At 49.4% G+C, this 21,956-nt stretch overlaps 1 protein-coding gene across 2 annotated transcripts in view; it reads right to left on the bottom strand.

Moving 5' to 3' along the window:
* The window catches only part of FBLN5 (fibulin 5), a 72,422-nt gene extending 58,561 nt beyond the window's left edge, over positions 1–13,861 (bottom strand). Inside the window, exons 1-4 of one of the 2 annotated variants that reach the window (XM_037130248.2) lie at positions 13,233–13,861; positions 9,729–9,783; positions 8,511–8,562; positions 5,716–5,970 (exon numbers count right to left, since the gene is read on the bottom strand). In XM_037130248.2, coding sequence (XP_036986143.1) covers positions 5,716–5,970; positions 8,511–8,562; positions 9,729–9,783; positions 13,233–13,249 — 379 coding nt within the window. In that variant the 5' untranslated portion in view covers positions 13,250–13,861. Of the gene's footprint in view, positions 1–5,715; positions 5,971–8,510; positions 8,563–9,728; positions 9,784–12,727; positions 12,957–13,232 lie in introns of those variants that run through there. The other variant, XM_053666031.1, reaches the window with a different exon arrangement.
* Positions 13,862–21,956: the final 8,095 nt, after the last annotated feature.

Raw genomic sequence — 21,956 nt, 5'->3', positions numbered from 1 at the left:
CTGTAAGGGGCTGACCTGGGCAAAGCCCTGCAAGGTGGGTGTGTGCCAAGTTCAGTTTCAGGTCGTTTTAAACGTGTTAAAGAAGTAGACCTCTAGCCCTGACAGTGCAGCTCAGGGGGCTGGGCATCGTCCTGCGAAGCGAAAGGTGGCCGGTTTGATTCCCAGTCAGGGTACACAGCTGGGTTTTGGGTTTGGTCCCCCAGTCAGGGCACCTATGAGAGGCAACCAACTGATTTATCTCATATCACATCAACATTTCTCTCCTTCTCTTTCTCCCTCCTTCCCCTCTCTCTAAAAATAAATAAATAAAATCTTTTAAAAAGAAAAAAAGGAGTTAGGCTTCCAGTACATTTTTGCAGACCCTGAACAAGGCATTTCCACCTGTTATCTGCGAGGCAGGCGTTGTTATACCCATTGTCCAGATGAGAACATGGGGACCCAGCCCTCACAGCTCAGAAGCGGCCAAACCAAGGTGCCAATCAAGACCTGCGTGACTCCTGAGTTCCGGCCCTCCCCACTCCAGGACACCTGTCTTCTCAGGAGCCTGGCGGAGGCCGCCTGGTGTTTCAGTGGCTCGCTTTGTATCTAATCTCCCTTCCTTGACAGCAAGCTCTGGAGGGAGCCCCGTGGCTCTGCCCAGACTCCCTGCCCCCTCCATGCCTGGGCCGGAACCTGGCACCAACAAGGTTCTGTATATACATTGATTGAGTGAATACTGGCTGGCTTTCAGGAAAAATAACTCAAGAGAAAATCTCAGGCCAACAAGCATCCGTCTTCCAAAAGGACCCATATGTGTCGCTCTGCGCCACTCAGGTGCTTTGATCCAGGAGAAAAACCCTGAGCCAGGAGAATACAGGTACTGCTCCATCGCAAGTGGCCAGGAGAGTTTCTGCAGCCCCCAGGTAGCGTGGCTCCAATGAATAGCTGCTTCTACGCCGCAAACACAGGTTACTGGTGGAGTCTCGAAATCTGCCATTGCCAAGTTGATTAGCAAAGGCAGAACTAAGAATGTCCACCCAGAGAGGTGACAAATTGAGCCCCAAAGGAGATGAGTGCTCAGAAGCAAGTGGCATCCACATTCAGGAACCTGTGCCAGAGGCCTCTGAGGCGGCGAGCTGCGACAGGAAGGTTCCTGAACGGGGGATCAAACCCAGGGCACCCCAACCCCGCGGCGCAGCTCACCCCTCTCGCTGAGCCCTCAGCACCACACCATTCTGTTCCCAAGACGTCTTTGGGCCAACTCAGAACCCTTCGTGTGTGTTTGTGCCTTTTGTCTGGGTCTTGGTTGTTTTCTAGGTAAGTAAGGCTTCCTTCTGGCAGCCCTTTCCTCCTTGCCAATTAACCACGTCCTTCTGGTTCTCCATCCCGAGAAGCTGGTCTGCAGATCTGCTAAGGGTCCAAGACTTGGCGGAAACACTCTAACTACATGTGAGTCCCACCACCCTTGTAGAGGTGGCGCTGATACTGAGCACCCCCGAGACAAGATGCCAGTTTTCTTTCTTTTTTTAAATCCCCACCCGAGAATATGCTTATTGGCTGTAGAGAGAGGGGAAGAGAGAGAGAGGAGGAAGAGAGAGAGAGAAGCATTGATCTGGTGCCTTCTGTCCACACCCTGACCAGGAATCAAACCTGCAACCTAGGTATGCGCCCTGACCAGGAATTGAACCCACAGCCCTTTGGTGTACAGGACGATGCTCCAACCAAATGAGCCACCCGGCCAGAGCCCAGTTTTCTAAACAACACAAAACTTTCTTGGCTCCTGAGTCACCGTTCGCTCTGTCTGCGAGTGTCCCAAGTGACGCAGATTTACATCTAGGGGATTATGGACTCAAACCGAACTGTGTTTCTGAAGGAGCACAGTCTAGTCACGTCAAAGAGGAACCCAAATCAGAGATGGGGAGAAGGAAGCTCAGAGGCCCCAGGGACCCGGGTGCCAAGGTCAGGAGCCTGGCCCTGCCTGACCCACAGACACAGGGCATGGTCTAATTCAGGCACAGGGAGGAAACTGCCTTCTTGAAAGGGCCCAAAACTCAGAAACAGTCAACCCCAGTGAAAGGGACGCCTGCCTGCATTTGTAAACTCACACGGACTTCCAGAGATGTAGAAGAAACCAGGGCACGGAGGAAACAAAGGAACAGTGCTGCTACCTGGGAAGCAGTTTGCCAAAAAAACTAGTCCTGAATTGGACCAAGTCTCTAGATCTAAGTCTTACCCGTTTGCAGGAAAACAGAGGGGTGAAGGAGCGTGCGAAATACCACCGCAAGAACGCTACCGGCTAAACCCGGGTGCAGGAAGCTTTACAGGACAAACGACGCAGACTCTTCAACAGGGAAGGGGCAAAGGAAACTCGAGACTAGAGTGAAGAGGGCTGTCAACCAAATGTAACGCTCAGGCCTTGTCTGGGCCTGATTCAAACCAACCGACAGAAACACGGTGTTTATGAGGTGACCGAGGAGGTGTGGACACCACCCAGGTATTGTTGTGGACTTTCGTAGGTTGGATGACAGTATTGTGTCTGTTTTTTAAGAAGAAACCTGTGAACCACACGATCGGGGTTCAATCCCCAGTCAGGGCACATGCCTGGGTTGCAGGCCAGTTCCCGGCAGGGGACTCACGAGAGGCAACCACACATTGATGTTTCTCTCCTTCCCTTCTTGTCTAAAGATAAATAAATAAAATCTTTAAAAAAAAAAAAAAAAGAAACTTTACCTCTGGGAGATACATTCTGAAGTAGTTCACGATACAATTATATGACATCTCGGATTTGCTTTAAAGAAACCCACCAGGTGAGTGGGACGCAGGAATGAGACGGGTGTACACGGCTAATTGCTGAAGCCGGGTGACAGGCAGCTAAGCGTTCACCAAGTTGCTCTGCTTTTGTTGAGGGTCAGAACTTTACAGAACACAAACATTAATTACCAAAAAAACTTTTCAAAAGGAAGGTCCCAGTTTTTAATCATGGCTCCAGCTACCGACTCTCTGAGAGGCTCTGAACAAACCTTTACCTCGCTGCACCCCAATCTCTTCCCCCAGAGCCTGAATGGGTTCAAATCCTGGCTTGGCCCCACCATCCTGTGTGAGCTTCCATGGTTTCCTGACCTCTCTGTGCTCTGGGCGTCAGCACACAATAGGAATAATAATCGTCCTGCCTCGTAGGGCTGCCGTGAGGATTAAACGTGTTCGCTCGTGGGCAGATCCGGGCACATGGCACTCTTGTTTGCTACTGTTACTGTTGTCTGTTACTTTTATCTGGAGGAGGAGGGGGAGGGGACCCCTTTGGAGACGTGGTCTGCCTCTCCTAGAGCACCAGAGTTTCAGAACTGTGTCCCGGTCCTCCCCAGGTGCCGCGGTTCATGCTATGCTTCCTCTGTAGGACTGGACCTGTGTTCTGGGAAACACCAAGGTGCTCCTTCCCTCAGCGGCGACGACAATGTCCCCTCTTCAGTTCTCCCCCTGCCCATTGCCCATGTGCCTTGCTCCCCAGTGGCCTGTTCCCAGGTCTACCTCTCTCTTCTTGCTTCCTGGAGGAGACAGCATTGGACGGAGAGACTCCCTTCCCTGTCCCCTCTCTTGACCCCTCCTCATGAGGCCACCTCTTTCAATGTCCAGAAGGACCCTCTGTAAATCAGGAAACCGTCGGGTGGAGTGAAGGGAAGTTAGAGAGAACTCCGGACTTATGAATGCATAATGCTGAACTTTCTGGAAATGGACGGGCCCAGTGCCAGTCCTCACCAGGGTTCCTAGATTGTATTTTTCCTACAAAAGGACCATTATGAAGGCCCCACATCTCCCGTGTGACAGGGTTAGAGTTGTCACACTGTGCGCTGTCACAGGGACCAGGAGGTGAACAGCTTTCCCAGCTGTGCCCTTATGCTCAAAGGCACTGGGGTCCTGGAAGGAGGTCCGTGGGAGCCAAGGGGATGCTGAGAGCCCCGTGGCCCTTCCCAGCTGCTGTGCCAACGGGGCCTGGGAGACGGCCCAAGACATCAGATGGAGCAGCCCCACCCGAAATCCTGGATTGCCTCGAATGGCCATTATTCCCTCTTCGCTGTGTCAAGAGGCACATGGGTCACTGGGCCTGTCCGGTCGCACAGGATATCCTGGAAGAGCCGCACCCCCACCCCCACCCCGAGTTCTCTGCATTTGCTTGTGAGATCATTTCTCTCTGCAGATGCAAGTGGCCGTGTGGTCGAATTAGGAGAATGCAGAGTGGCTGTCAGGAGAGCGGACCCCCGCCCACCTCTGCACGTATCTGACCCACCGGAGTCCACACTCCCTTTTCTGCAGAAGGAAGACACCAAAGGTAACATGTAAGGTGTCTTCCCATCCCAGTGTCTATTGCTCTGCTGCTTGTTACAAGAAGAGTGTTCTTCTCTTCCCCACCAGAGCTGCAGGCCACGAAGCTTTGGGTCCCACACTCTTCCCCTCTGCAGTCATCTGCATCCAAAGTGACCTTGAACTAGCTCACCCCTTCCCTCCTCCCTTTCTCCCACACCCCACCTCTTGAGACCAGTAAGAATGGAGACATTTGAGTTCAGGTGCGTCCAATTTTCCCTTGTAGCTCTGAAGGACACTTGCTGGCATATTATTTGCACGCATTCAAATATAACAAAACAACTACACAGAGTCTAACCGTTGGTTACTGCTCAACACCCCAGAGCCCTGAAATGGAACCAAAACATATCTCACTAAATGGACTGGGGACATTTTCCCAAACTTCTAGGGTAAAGGAAGGAAATACTAGAACCTCAGGTCACATTCATTTTACCACATCCTTTAAATTTTTCTATTTCTTACGTATGCTTTTCACTCCTCAAACCGTATTCGTGTAACAGGATATGTATGTAATTTATACATTGCATATAATGGGTGTCCAGGGACAAAAAGACTTGGTGCCTGAGTCACATGATCACAAAAGTTGGGAGCCATCATCACACTAGACCATCTCCCAAAGCTGCAGACAGACACAGAGGGTTTGGTCCGGCCACAGCCGAGCGGCCAGGTGTGTGGGGAGGGAAGTCCAGGTTACCCTCCACCAAGGCCACGCTGGCCACCAGAACACCAGGCTCCCCGGGGCCCCCGTCACACCACTCGCCGACCCCTTTGGGACTCGTGGCAACCTCCCTCACCCCAGGGGAGTCCCTCTTGCCATCAGCGAGGCTCCTTATGGCCACAAGGGCTTGGCACCCACTCAAGAACCCACTCTCTTTCCAGAACGGTGGTCTTGGCCCTCACGACTTCTTCTATTTCAGGAGCACACATCCCGCTCAGGGGTGGGGGGTGGTGTTGGAAAGAAAGCGCTGGTCCTTTCCAGGTCTCATTCTGTGATTTGCTCACTAAGAGTGAGCAGTGGCATTTGTCACTGAAGAGGGAAACTCTGAGCTTGGTCTTTAAACAGACAGGTGATAGGATAGAAAGATGAATGGGTGGGAGGATGGATGGATGGAAGGTAGACAGATAGATAATAGAGAGACGGATGAAAATAAAGAGAAATCAAATAGGCTTCCTGGAGAACTGTTGTGACCACCAAACCCAACTACTCCTCAGACAGGAGGGCACCCAGAGACACAGGCTGCAAGGTAGGTCAAAAGCAAGTCACTGCTTCTCTGCTGCACTGAAGGGCGGCTAACGACCCGTCGGGCTGGCCCTGCCAGCTAGAGCGCGGCCTGCCGCAGAGCACAGCGGACAGGAGGCTCGGGACCCCGGGCTACTCACCCACACACTGGTTGCCTTCGTCCATCTGGAATCCGAAGCGGCAGATGGGAGGCCTCGAAATCGTGGGGTAGTTTGGGGCCGGCAGCGGTGGGGCAGCTGCTGGGTAAGGGCCTGAGTAGGAGTTCGAGTAGGGGTTCGAGTAGGGCCCTCGGTACACCGGGTTCGTCCGGGGGATGCACAAGTACCCGCCGTTCTGGTTAACACACATCATGTCTCCTCGGCAGGCCTCGGGGATGGTCCGGCACTCGTCGACGTCTGCAAGGCCACGGAAGACACAGGCGTGAGTGGCCCCCTGGCCGCGCACGTGGGGGGCTCAGTTAGGCAGACCTCTGTGCCAAGAAGAACCCCACTCTGCCCGCATCTGCTCCCAAACAGTGCCCATCGCCGACAAGTGCACCACAGGTTTGTCACCTTGAGTCAAAATGATCAATGTCCCCCAAACGTCAGCCATCAAATGCCACCATCAGGATCTTAGCCTTATCCTCAAACGCCTGTAGTATCAGCTGCTTGATACTTTTTAAGACATGAAACTACATTTGAAACCCAAGTGAATGTTTTTTTAAAATTTTTACATGACTATAGCAAATGAAAAACGCTATCTGTTAGCATAAATAGAAGGTAACAGAAAAAATAAACATATGACTATTAAAATAAAGAGTGTGCATCTGTGGGGGCCAGCATGTCAGATACACTTGTATACCCACAGGATGCTCAGGAAACCCTGGGGCCGACCTGGAAACCATGTCTGCTCCAAACAGCAGCGGGGCAGGGAACGAAGAGCCCCTTGCTCCAAACGAGGCTTGGCTGAGAGCTAGTTCCTGGTTAAGACGCTGGGGCCCCACTTGGAAGTCAGCTCACACCATGCCAGCAAGCGGGGCGCACTGCCAGCCAGGCTGGTGCTCCGCCCGCTCTGCCTGAAAGGAGAGGTGGGTGTTCCAGCCTCGCTGGCCCAGGGCAGGGGCAGCCTGAACTCTGGCCGCAGCCTGAGATGGGCAGCTGACCTGCTCCCCCTACACACGGGGCTCTCCCGCCAGCCTTGGGGGCTGCTCCACGTGGGACAGGAGGCTGGTGGGGATGTCAGGATGCTGACGGCTCACCCCAGCCATCTCACCTGGGAACCCCCCACCAGCTCCCACCTTGGGAAAGCAGAAGTGGGGGCTCTGATGCCCCAGTCAGTAGCTGTCAGCCTGAACTCATCCATGAAAGCGGTGCGTTGGGAGGAATTATAGTTAGCTATAAAAAAGAAGAAACTTTTACCCTTTGCAACAGTGTGGATGAACCTGGAGAACATTATGCTAAGTGAAATAAGACAGTCAGAGAGAGAGAGACAAATACCATATGATTCCACTCATATGTGGAATCTAATGAACAAACTGAACTAACAAGCAAAACAGAGACAGACTCGTAGATGGAGAGCAGATGACAGCTGGTCAAGGGGGAGTCAGGGGGTGGAGGGACTGAGCAAAGAGGAAAAAGGACTCACGGACAGCAGCGTGGTGACTGCTGGGGAGGGGGTAGAAGGGGACTCAGTGGTAACGGGAAAAAATACAATAAAGATTAAGATAAAAAAAAACAGATAGGCCATACAGTCCAGCAAGTCCATGTCTGGGCAAACATCCAAGGGAAATGAAAATGGGGTCTCGAAGAGGCACCTGCACCCCCATGTCCACCGCGGCCTTATTCCTGGTAGCCAAGGCATGGAAACAACCTGTGTGTCTATCCACAAATGAATGGATGCATAAAGAAGATATCACACACACACACACACACACACACACACACTGGGAATATTACTCCAGGCACAAAAGAAAGCAATCCTGCCATTTGCAAAGACACAGGTGAATCTTGGAGGTACTGTTCTGAGATAAGTCAGGCAGAGAAAGACAAATACTACCTAACCTCGCTTATATGTGGAATCTAAAAAAGCCGTACTTAGGAAAGTAGTGAGTAGAACGGTGGATGCTGGGGGCTGGGGGAAATTGGGAGAGGCTGGTAGAAGGGTACAGATTTCCAGCTATGAGATGAATAAGTTCTGGGGATCTAATTAATGCACAGCCCTGGGATTATAGTTAACAGTGCGCATTACATACTGAGAAAGCGCTAAGAGAGTAGGTCTTAAATGTTCTCATCACAAAAAGAAGGGAGAATTATATTATGTGATGGAGGTACGATCAAGAGCTATGGCGTTAATCATATTTCAATATATAAGTATATCAAATGAGCATGCCGGACACTTTAAACCTACCAAATGTCATATGTCAATTACATCTCGGTTTAAAGAAAGAAAGAAACTCCATTTTGCCAACGATTCACATGAGCGAGGACCTGGGTTCTCCCCCCGCAGCGTCCAGACAGAACGGGCGCTGCTCGCCCGTGGGGAGCAGCCTGGTCAGACCTCTGTCGAACTCCCGACCTCCCGACCCCTGAGATAATACATTTGTGCTATTTAAACCTCCAAGTCGGTGGCCATTCGTTACGGCAGCCTGCGGACACTAAGGCTGATGGAGAGCTCGCTGGGGACAGGGATCAATTCTTACCCATCTTTGCCCCCTCCCAGGGCTCACCCCAGTGCAGGGGACGGGTGACGGGAACAGAGAAGGTGACGGATGAAAGGGTGCCGTTGACTTCAACCCCCCTGTGGCACCCTGTGGTACCGTTTTCCTCCGTGGGCCAGGCTTGTACAGACTCCACGGTATTGGGCAACAGCTAAGGGAGACACAGCCCTGCCCCGCGGCTGCCACCACCTGTCCCCTCCATGAGCCTGTCCCCACAAAGGGTCTTCCGTGGCCTCTTACCTAAACACCGTCCTGACTGGCGGTCCAGGTCAAAGCCGTTAGTGCATTGCTGCTACAGGGAGGAGAGAGAAGAAAGAGGCAAGGTTGTTTTACTGACATATTTTTGTTTAACTCTAAAAGCATTTGAATGGTATCACAGAAAGCTCAGGAAACAAAGAAAATAAAACATCCACAACAGCAGCATGTGTTACAACCCCACTTGTCCTTTTTGTGCACAATCATTTCACACTTAGCCTTACTTTTTAAGTCCCTGCACCATTGCTTCAAAACCCCTGTTTTGAGCAGAGGGTTCCGGGGTTGTTTCACGCTCTAGTCACGAAGCACAACGATCGCATCTGATGCATCTGATAAGGCACTTCCTGTGTCCGTCCACAGTCGCTCTCTCTGGGTGCTATTCAACCTCCCCCTCTCAGCACCCATCAGGAGTTCCTTGTACCCTATGAACTCCTCTATCTGATCCTGAGGTCTGCACATTAAATAAAAGCTACTCAGCGATGCAGTCTGTTTTCTAAGAAAAGTAGATTAAAGGAAATGCCTCCATTTCAAATGCAGCAAGACAATTCCACAAGGACACAGCCAAAAATAGATCTCTAAGGGTCCCCAAGGGTTGTAGGCTTCATGTACAACATGAGTTACAAGTTTCTGCATTTAGAAAATCTGTCACTGGGCCTTTCGGGAAGCCCCTGGAGCCTGCCATTTGTAGGAGGAAGGCCACAGGAGTTCCGCTTCCCTGAGCTGAGGGGTTTAGGCTGTATGCCTGGGAGTACGTCAGGTGTCTTAGAGCCTTGGAGCAAAAGAGACTGAGCGGACGAGCCAGGAGGCTGTGCTATAAAGCTCAGGAAACCAGCAGAGCTGGGTGCCAGCCCTGGCTCAGCAGCTAATGCCAAGTGCAGACACGCAAGGGGCACTGCTGCCCAGAAACAATGGAGCACATTTGACTTAACATTTAAGATGAGTCAAGACACCCCCCACAGGGACACAAATGAAGGGGATGCTCCGATGATAAGAATCTCAGTTTGGGAGTCAGGGCACTGAGGTCCCAGGCCTACCAATTCTGAACTACATCGCCTGGGGCAAGTCTCCGCTAATCTCTGTGTAAAGAAGAGCTTGATTTAGGTGAACTGTGAAGCCCTTGCCAAGCCTAGGATTGCAAAAGGCATGGCCAGACATCCTGATTTGTAACACGCTTCCAGGTCGTTGATAAAACTAAAAGCTTACCTGTGCATTCCCAGGACTTGGAAGACAGAACGCCAGAATGGTAACAGTGAGTATCCTGCGGAGAGCGAAAAGTGACGTAAATGCCTGAGATACTTTCCGGATCCAGGTCTGGGGGTAAAGGTGGATCTCGTGCTGCTGTGCATTTACAATGGCGATGTCACCTTGTGCTTATACCAGGGGCGGCGGGAACTCTGGAGAGACCAAGGGGGACCCTGGATACCCCAACATCCCATACAGAATGGGCCTCTTCTACTGGTTTTATACGTTGGGATAATGTGTTAGATGGCATTGTTTTTTTCAACAAAGGCTTTGCTACTTCAAAGAACAAATCTGAAACCCACTGCTGTGGTATGAACAATGTATCAGCCAGCTGCTCTGATCTCACTGCTTACAAAGAGATGGGCCTGAGTCTCAAACACCTTTATTAAGAAATGGTGACAGAGGAAGGAGCCAGCATGCCTATGATAAAAGGAAAGGAAAGGTGGATCCCAGAAAGTCACCCAACCCCCCACCCCAGCACGCTTCATGCTGGCCCTGTGGGAGAAGGGGAGGAGGGAACCTGGGCAACAGGAGAAGAAGCACAGTGGGAAAAATTCGGGGAAGCCACGAAATTGGGAATCGGGCCAGCTTTGACACTCACAAGCCACCAAACCTCTCTGAGCCTGAGATTCCTACCCTTCAACCACACAAGTTTCTTCCCCACAAAAATCGTAGTTGCCAATATGCTTTAAAAACACAACATTGGGCCCTGGCTGGTGTGGCTCAGTAGATCGAATGCCAGCCTGCGAACTGAAAGGTCGCTGGTTCCATTCCCTGTCAGGGCACAAGCCTGGGTTGTGGGCCAGGTCCCCAGTAGGGGGAGCATGAGAGGCAACCACATATTGATGCTTTTCTCCCTCTCTTTCTCCCTCCCTTCCTGTCTCTCTAAACATAAACAAATAAAATATTTTTAAAAAAATAGAGTTACCATATGACCCAGTAATTCCAATTCTGGGTATATGCTTAAAAGAATTAAAAACAGGGTCTCAAAGAGATGCGTGTGTACCCTGGTGCATAGCAGCACTGCACAACAGCCGGAAGGTGGAAGCAACCTTCCACTCATGGATCAGTGGACAGATAAACAAAATGCGGTATCTCCATGCAATGAAATATTACTCAACCTTAAAAAGGAAGGGAATTCTGATACAGGCTACAAACTGGATGGACCTTGAAAACATCACGCTAAGTGAAACGAGCCAGTCACTAAAAGGCAGATACTGTCGGATCCCACTGCGGGGGGTGCCTACAGCAATGCAAATCATAGAGATGGAGAGTAGAAGGGTGCTTCCCAGGGGCTGGAAGAAGGAGAGACTGGGAAGTTGTTTAATGGGAACAGTTTTAGTTTTGCGAGGTGAAAGTTCTGGAGGTTGGTTGCACAACGATGCGAATGTTAACACTACTGAACTGCACACTTAAAGTGGCTAAGATGGTAAAAAACCAAAATCTATGCAAATATACAGCTTTATTTGGTGCTATCATTACCCAGTTCAACGGGGATTTATCTGAGGGATTTACCTTACAGGTGTGGACCTCAGGCAGAAGGGCTACAAAACTAGGACCCAATGCCTGCCCCGGAGAGCTGGTTGGGGAGATACATGAATTAATAATATCTACCTATTTTGGTCAGGACACTGACAGAAATACCCATTGAGTGCCATGAGAGCCGGGCTGGAAGTTAGGGAAAGGGAGGTCAGGGAAGGCTTCCTGGAGGAGGTGATCTCGAAGGCTTCTTCAGCAGAGCGGTGGAACCTGGGACCTGGTTGGATTCAGTGACATGTTCCTGTCAAATAAATCTGCACTGTATAATCCCTCCCTTCATAACGAGAGTGTTCAGCCCACTATTAAAGCTCACCCAGTTCAGGAAACAAGGCCCATCTGAGTTAACAGCTTTGGGTACTTGGAAGCCAAGGACCCAAATTAAGTACCCTGGGATTAAGGTGGCATCCAGAGGGGACAGAAGCCTGATGTGGCACTGAAGATGCCAGCCCAATTCCTTCATCTAGTCTCCAGTCCAAAGACTGAAGACCCTGAGCGTCCACAAGTTTTTATTTCATCCGAGTGCTTGCATGAGCCAAAGTTCTAGAGCGCTGGAGACAGCTCTGACCTTACACAGCGCAGAGCCAAATCCCAGGGCTTTTTGATATTTGCAACGGCCAGATTTATATCTGGAAGGAATGAAAGAACAATAACAAGTTTATTTTCCAGGCTGTAGATTATGAATTTCAATGTTTTCCTGTCTCTTCGCATGAGGTTTTCTTTCGGTGAGTTACAAAACCCCGTCTCGTTTATGTTGGAGACGGAACAGGTAGCCTGAACGCCGTGGACTCCAAGAGCTGGTGGAAAAGGCATGCTCACCCCATCGCTCCCCCTACTCCTGACTCTCCCGTTCCCTTTGGCAGGACAGCAGCTCCTGAGACAGGTCCCCTCTGTGAGGGCCAGTCTCCAGCCCAGCCCCTGCAAAAAGCCACAGCTGGGTCCTGGGGGCCAGGGCAGCTCTAGGCTGACTGAGAGGGCTTTCTAAAAAGCGAAGTAATACCCAAGCATGCTGCTCTCGCTTGTCACAAACAGTTGCACCTGGTCGAGAAAAACCCTAGCAAACCACAAAAAAATGAACTAACTGCAGGAGTACTAGGGAAGTCTCGGGTGCTCCTAACTGGTCCATGGGACTTTGGAAAACAGGAGGGTCCACCCACCTTGTGCATCATCCCAGCCACCGCGGGGAAAGCCAGAGAGGCCAGCAGAATCTCAGGGCTGGGTGCCCCCACTCCAGGATGGCACTATGACCCCTTCGTTTTCAGCAGAGGCACGCACACACACGGCCTGTCTAAAGCAGCTACGCTTTCGAGCCTTTGCTCAGGAAAAGACTGGGCAGATATATTCTAGACAGGGTTCTTCACAGTTGGAGGACTCCTTGCCTGGAATTACAATTTCCTTAAAGAACAGCAAAAACGTTTGCTCACATGTAGTTCTGTCTGCGGTCCCTTTTCATTGGCTTGAGACTTCTGGGGCGCATGCCCTTCCTGGACCCCGCATAAGGGGCAAAGCCAGCCCGGGATGTGCAGCCCCTCCTTCGCTCGTCCAACAGCCAGTGCAGCAAAATAATTGCTCGGGAACCAGTCCTGGCTCTCCCCGATTGAAAAAAATACATAAATTTTTGGAAAGACGGCACACTAATTTGCTGCCCTTTCCGAAAAGAAAGAGGAACCAAGCGCTGAGGTTTTTGCAGACCTCTGTCGGATGCTGACTCTGAAACTGTATTCTAAAACACCCACTCCCAAAAGAGGGCTTCAAGATGAAAATTACAGAGGCGCAGCTTTTTATAATTAACAATATCATTGCATCACTAGCGCGTGCCTTTTCCAATATCCTGACACCGCCTGAATCAGTCATAGCCATTTTCCACCCATCAGGTTTTCGGGAAGGTTTCCAGACCCTGGAGGGAAAAGTCCGGAGGGGAGAGCCTACCTTTTAAATCCTGGCATGTCCAAGATGCGTGAGCCGCGGAAGCAAAGCGGGGAAGAAAAAGCTGGCCGTGCGGGACCCTCGGAGCAGTTCCTGAACTTCGGCCTCTTCTGGGCCCGTGGGGCTCGCAGATATTGTATTCCAGGGGGGGACAGTGAGCCGTGCAGAGGACGAGGGGAGAGCCTGGGTCCTCCGAGCCACTGGACAGCCCACAGCGAGAGCACCTGGTTTTGCTTAGCCCTCTTCAGTAATTCAGCATTAAACCAATTGGAGGAGGAATGTTAAAAATGAACACTTCATTTTCTAAGTATGTTAAACAATGCAAATGGGGCCTCAGTCTGGACACAGCTGGTTCAGATTACAGCGCTCACAACAATCTTGGGGCGTCTGCCAGGACCCAGTGCTCGGCGCTGGGAGGAGAGCGCTTTCCTCGGGGCCGAGCAGCCGCACTCGGGCCCCCAGCATCTCCGCTGGAGGCGATTGGCGGGCAAGTGCCGGGGAGTGGGGGGCGGGGGGCGGAGGGGGGGCCTTTTGACCCTTTACTCCCCACCCAGTGAGGACATCCCCGCCGGGCTGGGCGGTCGTGGCTGCGGCGTGGGAGGGCATCCAGCCCCCCAACACCCCCTGGCTTTGGTACACTCGTGAAAAGTGAGTCGCCTCTCCAATAACTTGAGCTCGTGACAAACGCCGCAACAGGGACTCGAGTCTTATGATTTATGGGGAAACCAGAACCAATGAAGCAGAGGCTTGGAGTAAGCGACAGGAACTCACGATTTTCCAGAAGGGGTGGAGGACGGAATCTGGCCGGCGCTAACTGAAGACATCAGCTTGTGCAATGCAGACCTTCCCCGGGGCGCGCGCGCCGCGCCCGCCCGCCTTCAGCCCCGGAGCCTCCGGGCACGTTCCTGTGTTAATTAAAAAGTGTCCCCGGACCCCATCAACACATCGCGCACCTTAAACTTACACGGTGTTATATGTTGATTATATTCCCAATATAGCTAAAAAAAATATTTAAAAAAACTTTTTTATTAAAAAAAAAGTGTCTCTGGGCTGGAAAGTGATTTTAACAACAGAAAAGGTGCTTTGAAAAGACAAAAAGGACCGCCAGGACAGGAGGACGACCCTCACCCCCTAAAAGCCCTCTGCTAAGTTCTTCACATTCATTATATCGGTGGCTTCAAACTTTTCTTTTTTCTTGCTTAAAAAAAAAAGCATTCGAACCCTTTTCATCAAATGAAATCTCACCAGAGACGCTATTCCGCAAAAGACCAAAGGGACCTGGCAGTCGTCCAAGCGCCTCCCTCCCCACCTGCGCCTGCCCTGGGCCCTCGGTGAAGCCACACCTGCAGCTGGAGGGGCCGCAGGAAGGCCTGGCTCCGCGCGGGCGGCCGGGGGCCTGGGAAGCGACGAGGAGAGAGGTCAGGTGAGCCCACGGTCCCACCGTGGGGCATCCACGGGCTGCGCGTCTAGCCTGCTCAGAGGGCGTGTTTTTGGCACGCGAATGGAACTGTACCGAAGGGGACCAAAGTTTTGCCACCCTGAAGCTACCTTTCGGGATTTTCATTTTTAAGCTGCGAATGCAGAAAAGACTCAGAAATTCGGACCGTCCCTGCTTGGAGGCCTGACAGGTCCGGAGGGAAAGACCTCTCTCCAGGAAGGGAACCTTAGGAGGTTGGCCTGGGCCGCCTAATCGGAATTGAGTACGGTGGGCCGGAGGAGGTCCTAGGGCCGTTCACTGGGTTTCCCCTGCGTCTCCTTGTTTCCGGGTGGCGGAGCTGGAATTTAGCAGCCACGTGTTCTGGTGTCCCTCACCTGCCTCTAAACCACGGGCTCGCTTCTGAAACCTGAACTCCGTTCCCCCCCCCCCTTCCTCCAGTATGTCACACGTAACCAATGTTGCTTCAGGATTGTGAGAATTCCCCATTCACATGCATTAAAAATTTGATTTTCTACTGCGAATGCATCTCTGTTAATTTGATTAGTGGCCCCTTTGAGAGAATGTAGAAGGTGGGAAGAAAAGAAGTCACTGTTTTAGCCCCGCGGTAGTCTAAAACTACTCTAACAATGGCAGCAGGTTGATAGCTGTCTAAGCTGAGTGTCCATTTATTCTTTCTTTTTAATTTATGAGTTGTTTATTTCTGGAATTGTCCATGTAATATTTTCTGAAATCACAGAAAGCAAAACTGTGAATAAGGAAGAACTGCTATATTTCAGCCTCCTTCAAGTGTTTCAACCCAGTTCTCCTAAAATACATGGCCCAAGGTTGAATGAGCCAACTCTATCTTTTAACATGTTTGCACACATATATCACATTCGGAGCACACACATTAATGCAAGCACCTCTCTGCCTCAGGCCTTCCCTCCCACTTTCTTATTTTATTTTGATTGTTGTTCAACTACATTTTCTGCCTTTTACTCCCATCCCAGCCCATCCCCCCTCAGCCCTCCCCACCTCCCTCCCGCCATTTATTCTATTTACTTTGTGCACGTTGGAAATTTCCCAACATAAAACATTTTTTAAATGCATTATATTTACAAGGTTGTTCATAGTTTGCAAAGCTCGCAATGGTGCAAGGTTGTAAACAGCCTTAACGTCCATCACTGGGGCGTCAGCAGAGTTCAACAAAGTAAGGGACTCCCAGAAATGGATAATTGCGCAATCAATTAAACAGAGTTACATGCATAAGAGTGTCTATTGGCCGATGCCCCTGTATAGAAATCAAAATGGGGCAGCAGGTGGAAGGGGCTCCAGGGGGCTCCAGGGGCCTCCAGGTGCTGGTAATGTCCTAATTATTGATCTGGGTGTTCATTCTACAGGGAAGTGTGCAGTTGGGGTTTGTGAAATCTTCTGCCTGTTCCACTTTGTTTTAAAAAAAAAAACACCGAAGCAGCTCTGTATGTGCCAATATTCAAGGATTTCCCATATATTTTGTAGGTCAAAATGGGAGAATATTGGTAAATTCACCTAAATCAACCTACTATAGTATGAAGTAAAAAGGTAAGTTGTAGACCTGTGTCTAAATCAGGCCATTGCTGGGGAAGATATAGGCACACAAGTTCTTGCTTGTGTGTATATAGAAATGCAAGATGCTGTTAGCATCGTTCGTCTCCCAGGAAGCCGATTGGGTAGCTGGCCAGGCAAGAGAGGTGAGAGGAAAACTTGCTATTCACTGCTCACGCTTCAGTGTAATTTGAATTTTGTAGTACGTGTATGTATTACCTATTCAAGATATGAGGTTAATTTATTGAAAAATATTCTCTGTATAGGTAGGGCTGTTTGGAGGGGTAGAGAGGGTTTTAAATGACTTAGTACAACACATCACCTCACTTATGCCAGCAAGCTTCCTAAAGGCTCCTGCGGGAGGGGAAGTCAATGTGCCCTTTTTCTACGTGAGCAAACGGATTGTCTTGGAAGCAGAATTGTCCACAGCCCCAGAGATGGTTTCCACCCTCAAACTGCAGGGCTGGAGTAAAAGGGACAGAGAAAGGGCTCTGATCAAAGACTTGGGTCTGAGTTGACCTGCCAGGTGACCCTGGACACGTCACTTAATCTCTCAGCATTTGTTTCCTCATCTGCCAAAGAGAAATTTTGTACTAACCTCTGAGGGTTGTCGAGGGAATGAAATAAGTCAGTTATCCTCATGGCTGTCACTGTGTCCGAATTCCCGCCCCTACACAATCCTTTCCAAAATACCTTTAATGTCTAGTACGCATTGCATTACCCACTTTTGTGAGCAAGGAAATCACAGCCTCACTAAGACAGCCCCACTTACTATCAAACAGTTCTGATTGTTAGAAAATTGTCTTGAGTTGAACCCAAATCTATTTCCCTGCATGTAACCACCTTCCCCTGGTCGTCATTGTCCCCACTGCAGCCATGGGCTTCTCTCTCTGCTAGAAAACCAGCTTCCTTTTTGTGAAAACAGTTCCACCTCTTGCCGGAGCTGGTATCCTTTTCCCCAGCTGAACACCCTGGTCCTATCCACAGGTCCCCTGTGAGCCATGCGACCCTGCTGCAGCCTGGACGACCTCTCTTCCTACTGGCTGCGTCACTCAAGTTCAGACTGAACTTGCACCAACAAAAACAGTCCACAGGACAGAGGCTGCTTAACGCCATCTCCATCCCGTACTTGGGTTGCTGATGTGTTTTTTGTTAATGGAAAACAAAGTTTTGCGTGTGTCCCTATGAAATTTTTGTCCATCGTTCCAGATCTTTTTCAACGTGTTTACTACCCAAATATTAAGTGTTATTCCCAGCTTTGACAACTACAGATCTGCTGGTAATGATGTCTTTATCACAATTTCCACTAAAAATGAACCAGGACAGCGCTGACTGGGTCACTCGGTGGTCAGAGCAGCATCCCGATACAGCAAGGTTGCAGGATCAGTCCCCGGTGAGGGCACCTACGGGAAATCAATCAATGAAAGTGTAAAGAAGTGGAACAACTTATTGATCTCTCTCTCAAAATTAATATTAATATTTAAAAATTTACCAGGACAGGTGCTAGAAGGAAGCCCTCCATCCAGCTTGGCACCGATTCATTTCTCTATTTTCCACATTTCGGGGCCAGTGCTGATGTTCTAACTTGGGGTGCTACCAGCTTCTCTCATTCAGCTTCCATTTCCCCACCTTGTCCACAAAGATTTGGTGGGAGACTTTATCAGATGCCCAGCTAACATCAAAATGCACATTATCAATAGCATTTCCAGATCTAGCAATTCTGTTTTAAAAAAGAAAATGAGGTTTGTAGTCATGGACTGCTAAAGGACACTTGCTGGCTTCTAGAGGTCATCACTTCCTTTGCTAAGTGTTATTTTTTTGTTTTATTTGCAAAATAGAGATCCTAATGTCTACCCCACCTCTCATCATTGAGGTTAAACACAATCACAACTACAGAACTTCACAAAACGTGAATTGTAACGTGAATGTCAGAGGTCATCGTCTGCTGAGTGGGACTTTCCTGGCTCCCGTGAGACTCGATTTCCTCACTGTGGCATGGGTTGGAAAACAGATGAGCTATTTTTTAAAAATATGATGCCTCAAATTGAGGGTAAATGTCGCAAAATCAATATATGTAATGATATACTTTGACTATTAATATTAAATTGTTTATTTTTCACTGTCCAAAATAATCACATCAGAACAGGGAAGGGGCCGTTGCTGGGTGTGTGTGACTGTGCTAGACTCCACTGCGCCCTCTCCTTTGACCCCCACGAGGCTGCCGTCAAATAGGACCCCCTCCATCTGCACAGGGGGAAACAGACCTAGAGACGTCACGGCCACACAGACAGCAAACAATCAACACTCTAGCCTAAGCCAAGCCTCCTTGATCCTTGAGCCCTCGTTTTTCCAGTTGACCATGACTTGTTCCAATGAAAGTTCACCGCCACCAATCTATTGGGTTGAACAAAAGGCCCATATGGTTTTTTCCATAAAATAAAAGACAGATTTTTCATTTTCACCAATAACTTTATCGATTTGGTTATTTTGAGTATGTTGACTATCTCCTGCATTGTATAACACTGATTGTTCTCAGTTAATGTCTCGATTCGATCACTATCAACTTCAACTGATTTACCCAACCGCGGGACATTGTCCAGAGAGAAATCTCCAGCAGGAAACTTTGCAGACCAGTTTTGACACATTTGATCAGTCACAGAACCTTCTCCACACACTGAACAAATGTTTTTTTGTGTGTTTCAATTGCATTTTTACCTTTCTTTAAGCAATAAAGCATAATATGCCCAAAATGTTACCTATTTTCTTCTATCTTCAATATTAAAATGGCTACAGAAAAATTCACTAATTTTGATAAGTTTTTAAAAGTGCACATTGATATGACAGCTGTCACAATACAATCTAATGAAATTGTTTTGAATGAAGTTCAAGACAACTGAGTGCTACTAGAGCCATTCTACAGAAAAAAACAAATGAAGTTTTGGCTAACCCAATAATGCCAACAGGGGTGTGTTGGTATTAGTCCCCAATAGTCCCCAGTATGGGGTGTGGTAAAGGAAAAAGTATTCAGGTAATCACTTTGCAAACCTGGGAGATGCAGCCTCCAGTGAAAACCACAGTAGGTTCTGTTGAGAGAAAGGGGAGACTGCTTTTGTATAACGTCTTGCCTCAGTCTCTGGTTGGTCCACTTGTATGCAAATGAGGAATCCAGATTTGCACAGTCTGATTGATCCAATAGCATTTTCCTGATTGGTCACGATCATACATCCTGATGGTCATTATGGATCCTCTCTGATTGGTTAGTAAAGATGCAAATGAGGATGTAGTTCTGCATGTCCAATTAGACAGGGCGAGTCTCAGTCCCATTGGTTGAAAGATGATTTCAGGAGCGTCTTCATAAGGGTGAGCTCAGGTGGCAGGAACCCACTGCAGGGTGCTGGCGGCTCAGTCTTTTCACTAAAACACGGAGTGTGTGAGAGGCCTCTGCCAGCAGTGGTTAATTGAGCCCAATTAACCGCAAGGAGTTCTTGGAAGATATATGTGTGTTCCTTCTCAGGGTCAACACTTGCTTCCTCTGACTTCCTGTTTGCACAGCTAGGATCCATGACACATGGGTACATGTGTCAGTCACTTCCTCACCAACTAGTCCCACCCAAATCCTCAGACTTCTGGCCCTGTCGTCACCATTTACCTAAAATGATGCTTCCTAAGTTTCCCGGTGTTCTCGTGCCCAAATACCATGCCCTTCATCTTTAATTGTTCTCTTGTCTCTTTGAAGGATTCGACCACTGGTGATCCATCCATCCGCTCTCCTCATGTCCGTGACTTTAAGTTACCCTGGTTTGCTCACTACGACTCTGCCGGCCTCTCTTCTTTCTCCTCCTCCCTGGCTAAAGAGTCTCCCAAAGGTAAATCCAGCCTCTTCTATTTGTCACCAACTTCTCATGGAAAGAGTCACTGACCCTGCAGGTGTTTACGGGACATAGTTCCCAGTCAGCATTGTGCAGGTGCCTCAAATTCCTCTCATCATCCCTGACTTCCCTCTTTCTCTGCAGACCCAAATGTTCAACTCCTTTTGAGATGTTTCCCTAAATCTCCTTCCTCTCCTGACTTACCAGGAACCAGCCACTCTCTGTGAACTAATAAAAAAGTCGAAAGGATTCCACCCAGTGGTGGTTTGGGTTTGGGGTTTGGGGTGGCGTGTGGTGGTGGTGGTGATGGTGGTGTGTGTTTCAATAGAAATAGCTCAACAGGTATGTTTCAGGATAAAACGATGCATGTTCTCACATTCTGTAGGTTGGTGATCGAGGGCTAGTTTAGCAACTCTGTTCCTTTAAGGTAACAGAGAAGCAGGCTCCTTCTACCTTGTTGCCTAGGGTCTCTGAGGTGGTGACCTACTCTACAAGGCCCAAATGGCACACTGCCACCACACCTACATTTTGGAACATGTCCCTCGTAGCAGCATCTAGCTGCAAGGGACACTGGGAGAGGTAGTCTGTTCTGAGAGATCATGAACCTACTTAGCTGAAAATCTGGAGTTCTCTACTGTGCAAGCAGAAAATGGACATCAGGGGACAAGCAGCCGGCTCCACCAGAAACCTTAAGGGACATCAATTACCTTTACTTACTTTGCCCGTCTTCATTTCTATAGCAAAGAGATTTCCCTGTTTTCATTTAATGTTACAAATGACACATAGAAGTGTAAATGTATGCATTGCCAAAAACACCACCTTAATCCCATCCTTCACGGCTTCTGCCCTGTGTCATGCTTATGTTAAATGTATGTAATGTTTAAAAATACCATCTCCATTTCTCTGGAGAATCCTGGCAAATGCAGGGCCCTAAGCGAGTTTTTAGCTTTGCTGAGCTTCAGGTTTTCAGCTGTAACATGGGGGGCAAAAATAACATCATGGTGTTGTAAGGGAAATAGTGTTCGTAAAGCACCTAGCAGGTGTCAAGGCACAGTAGGTCCTCACTAAAGGTGAGGAAACTTCCTCTTCTGTTGTTACCGGGAGGGCTTGATCAGCCCAGCAGGCGTGCACAGGCCAAGGCAGCATCCAGGAAAGACCCTCGCCAGTCCAGGGGGTGTTAAAAAGGTCATTGCCTGGAGGAGTGACTGAGTACCGAATTTATGAACAGTGTTCTGCCACCCAGTTTTACAGATGTGAAAGCAAAGGCCCGACAGGACCGATTTACCCAAGATCCTACCATCAGAGGCAGAACAGGACTGGGAGCAGGTGTTTGACCCTCTGCCCAGGGACGGCTCCGCCTATCACACACCGCCTCTAACTGTCCTCCCCCGAAATCAACGGGCTCAGGACGTCAGGATCCGCTGCACACGCTTGGAGCTCTCGGGAAGCTCGGCGACTCATGGAAACACGTGGGCTCTCTGTACGGCTTGTTTGAACTGGGGTCTGCACACAGACTCACGTGGAAAACGGGAGAAGCTCTACTGTCAAAGACTTCAGGCCGGCGTGCTCCTCACCCTGGAGCCCCAGAGATGCCCCCGAGAAAACAGCTGGTGGCGTTCTCCTACGTGCTGTCTCTGTTTCATTTTCGTATGTTAGTTTTCTGGCACTTAATATACACTGAGGTTTGGGGCAAAGTTAATATTTAGTATAACTTTTACAATAGTAGGATGTTCAAGTGACCTCATTTCCTGTTTACAGTCTACATACGACAGTGGTTCCCAGATTCTTGAAGTTACCAGACCAGTAAAAGCAACACCCTCCAAAATTAGAAGACACATTACGCTGTCAACTTTTAAT

The sequence above is a fragment of the Artibeus jamaicensis genome, unplaced genomic scaffold, assembly GCF_021234435.1.
Source record: "Artibeus jamaicensis isolate MK-2021 breed Jamaican fruit bat unplaced genomic scaffold, CSHL_Jam_final contig_444, whole genome shotgun sequence".
Classification (NCBI taxonomy): domain Eukaryota; kingdom Metazoa; phylum Chordata; class Mammalia; order Chiroptera; family Phyllostomidae; genus Artibeus; species Artibeus jamaicensis.
This window is presented reverse-complemented; position numbering and strand designations above follow the sequence as displayed.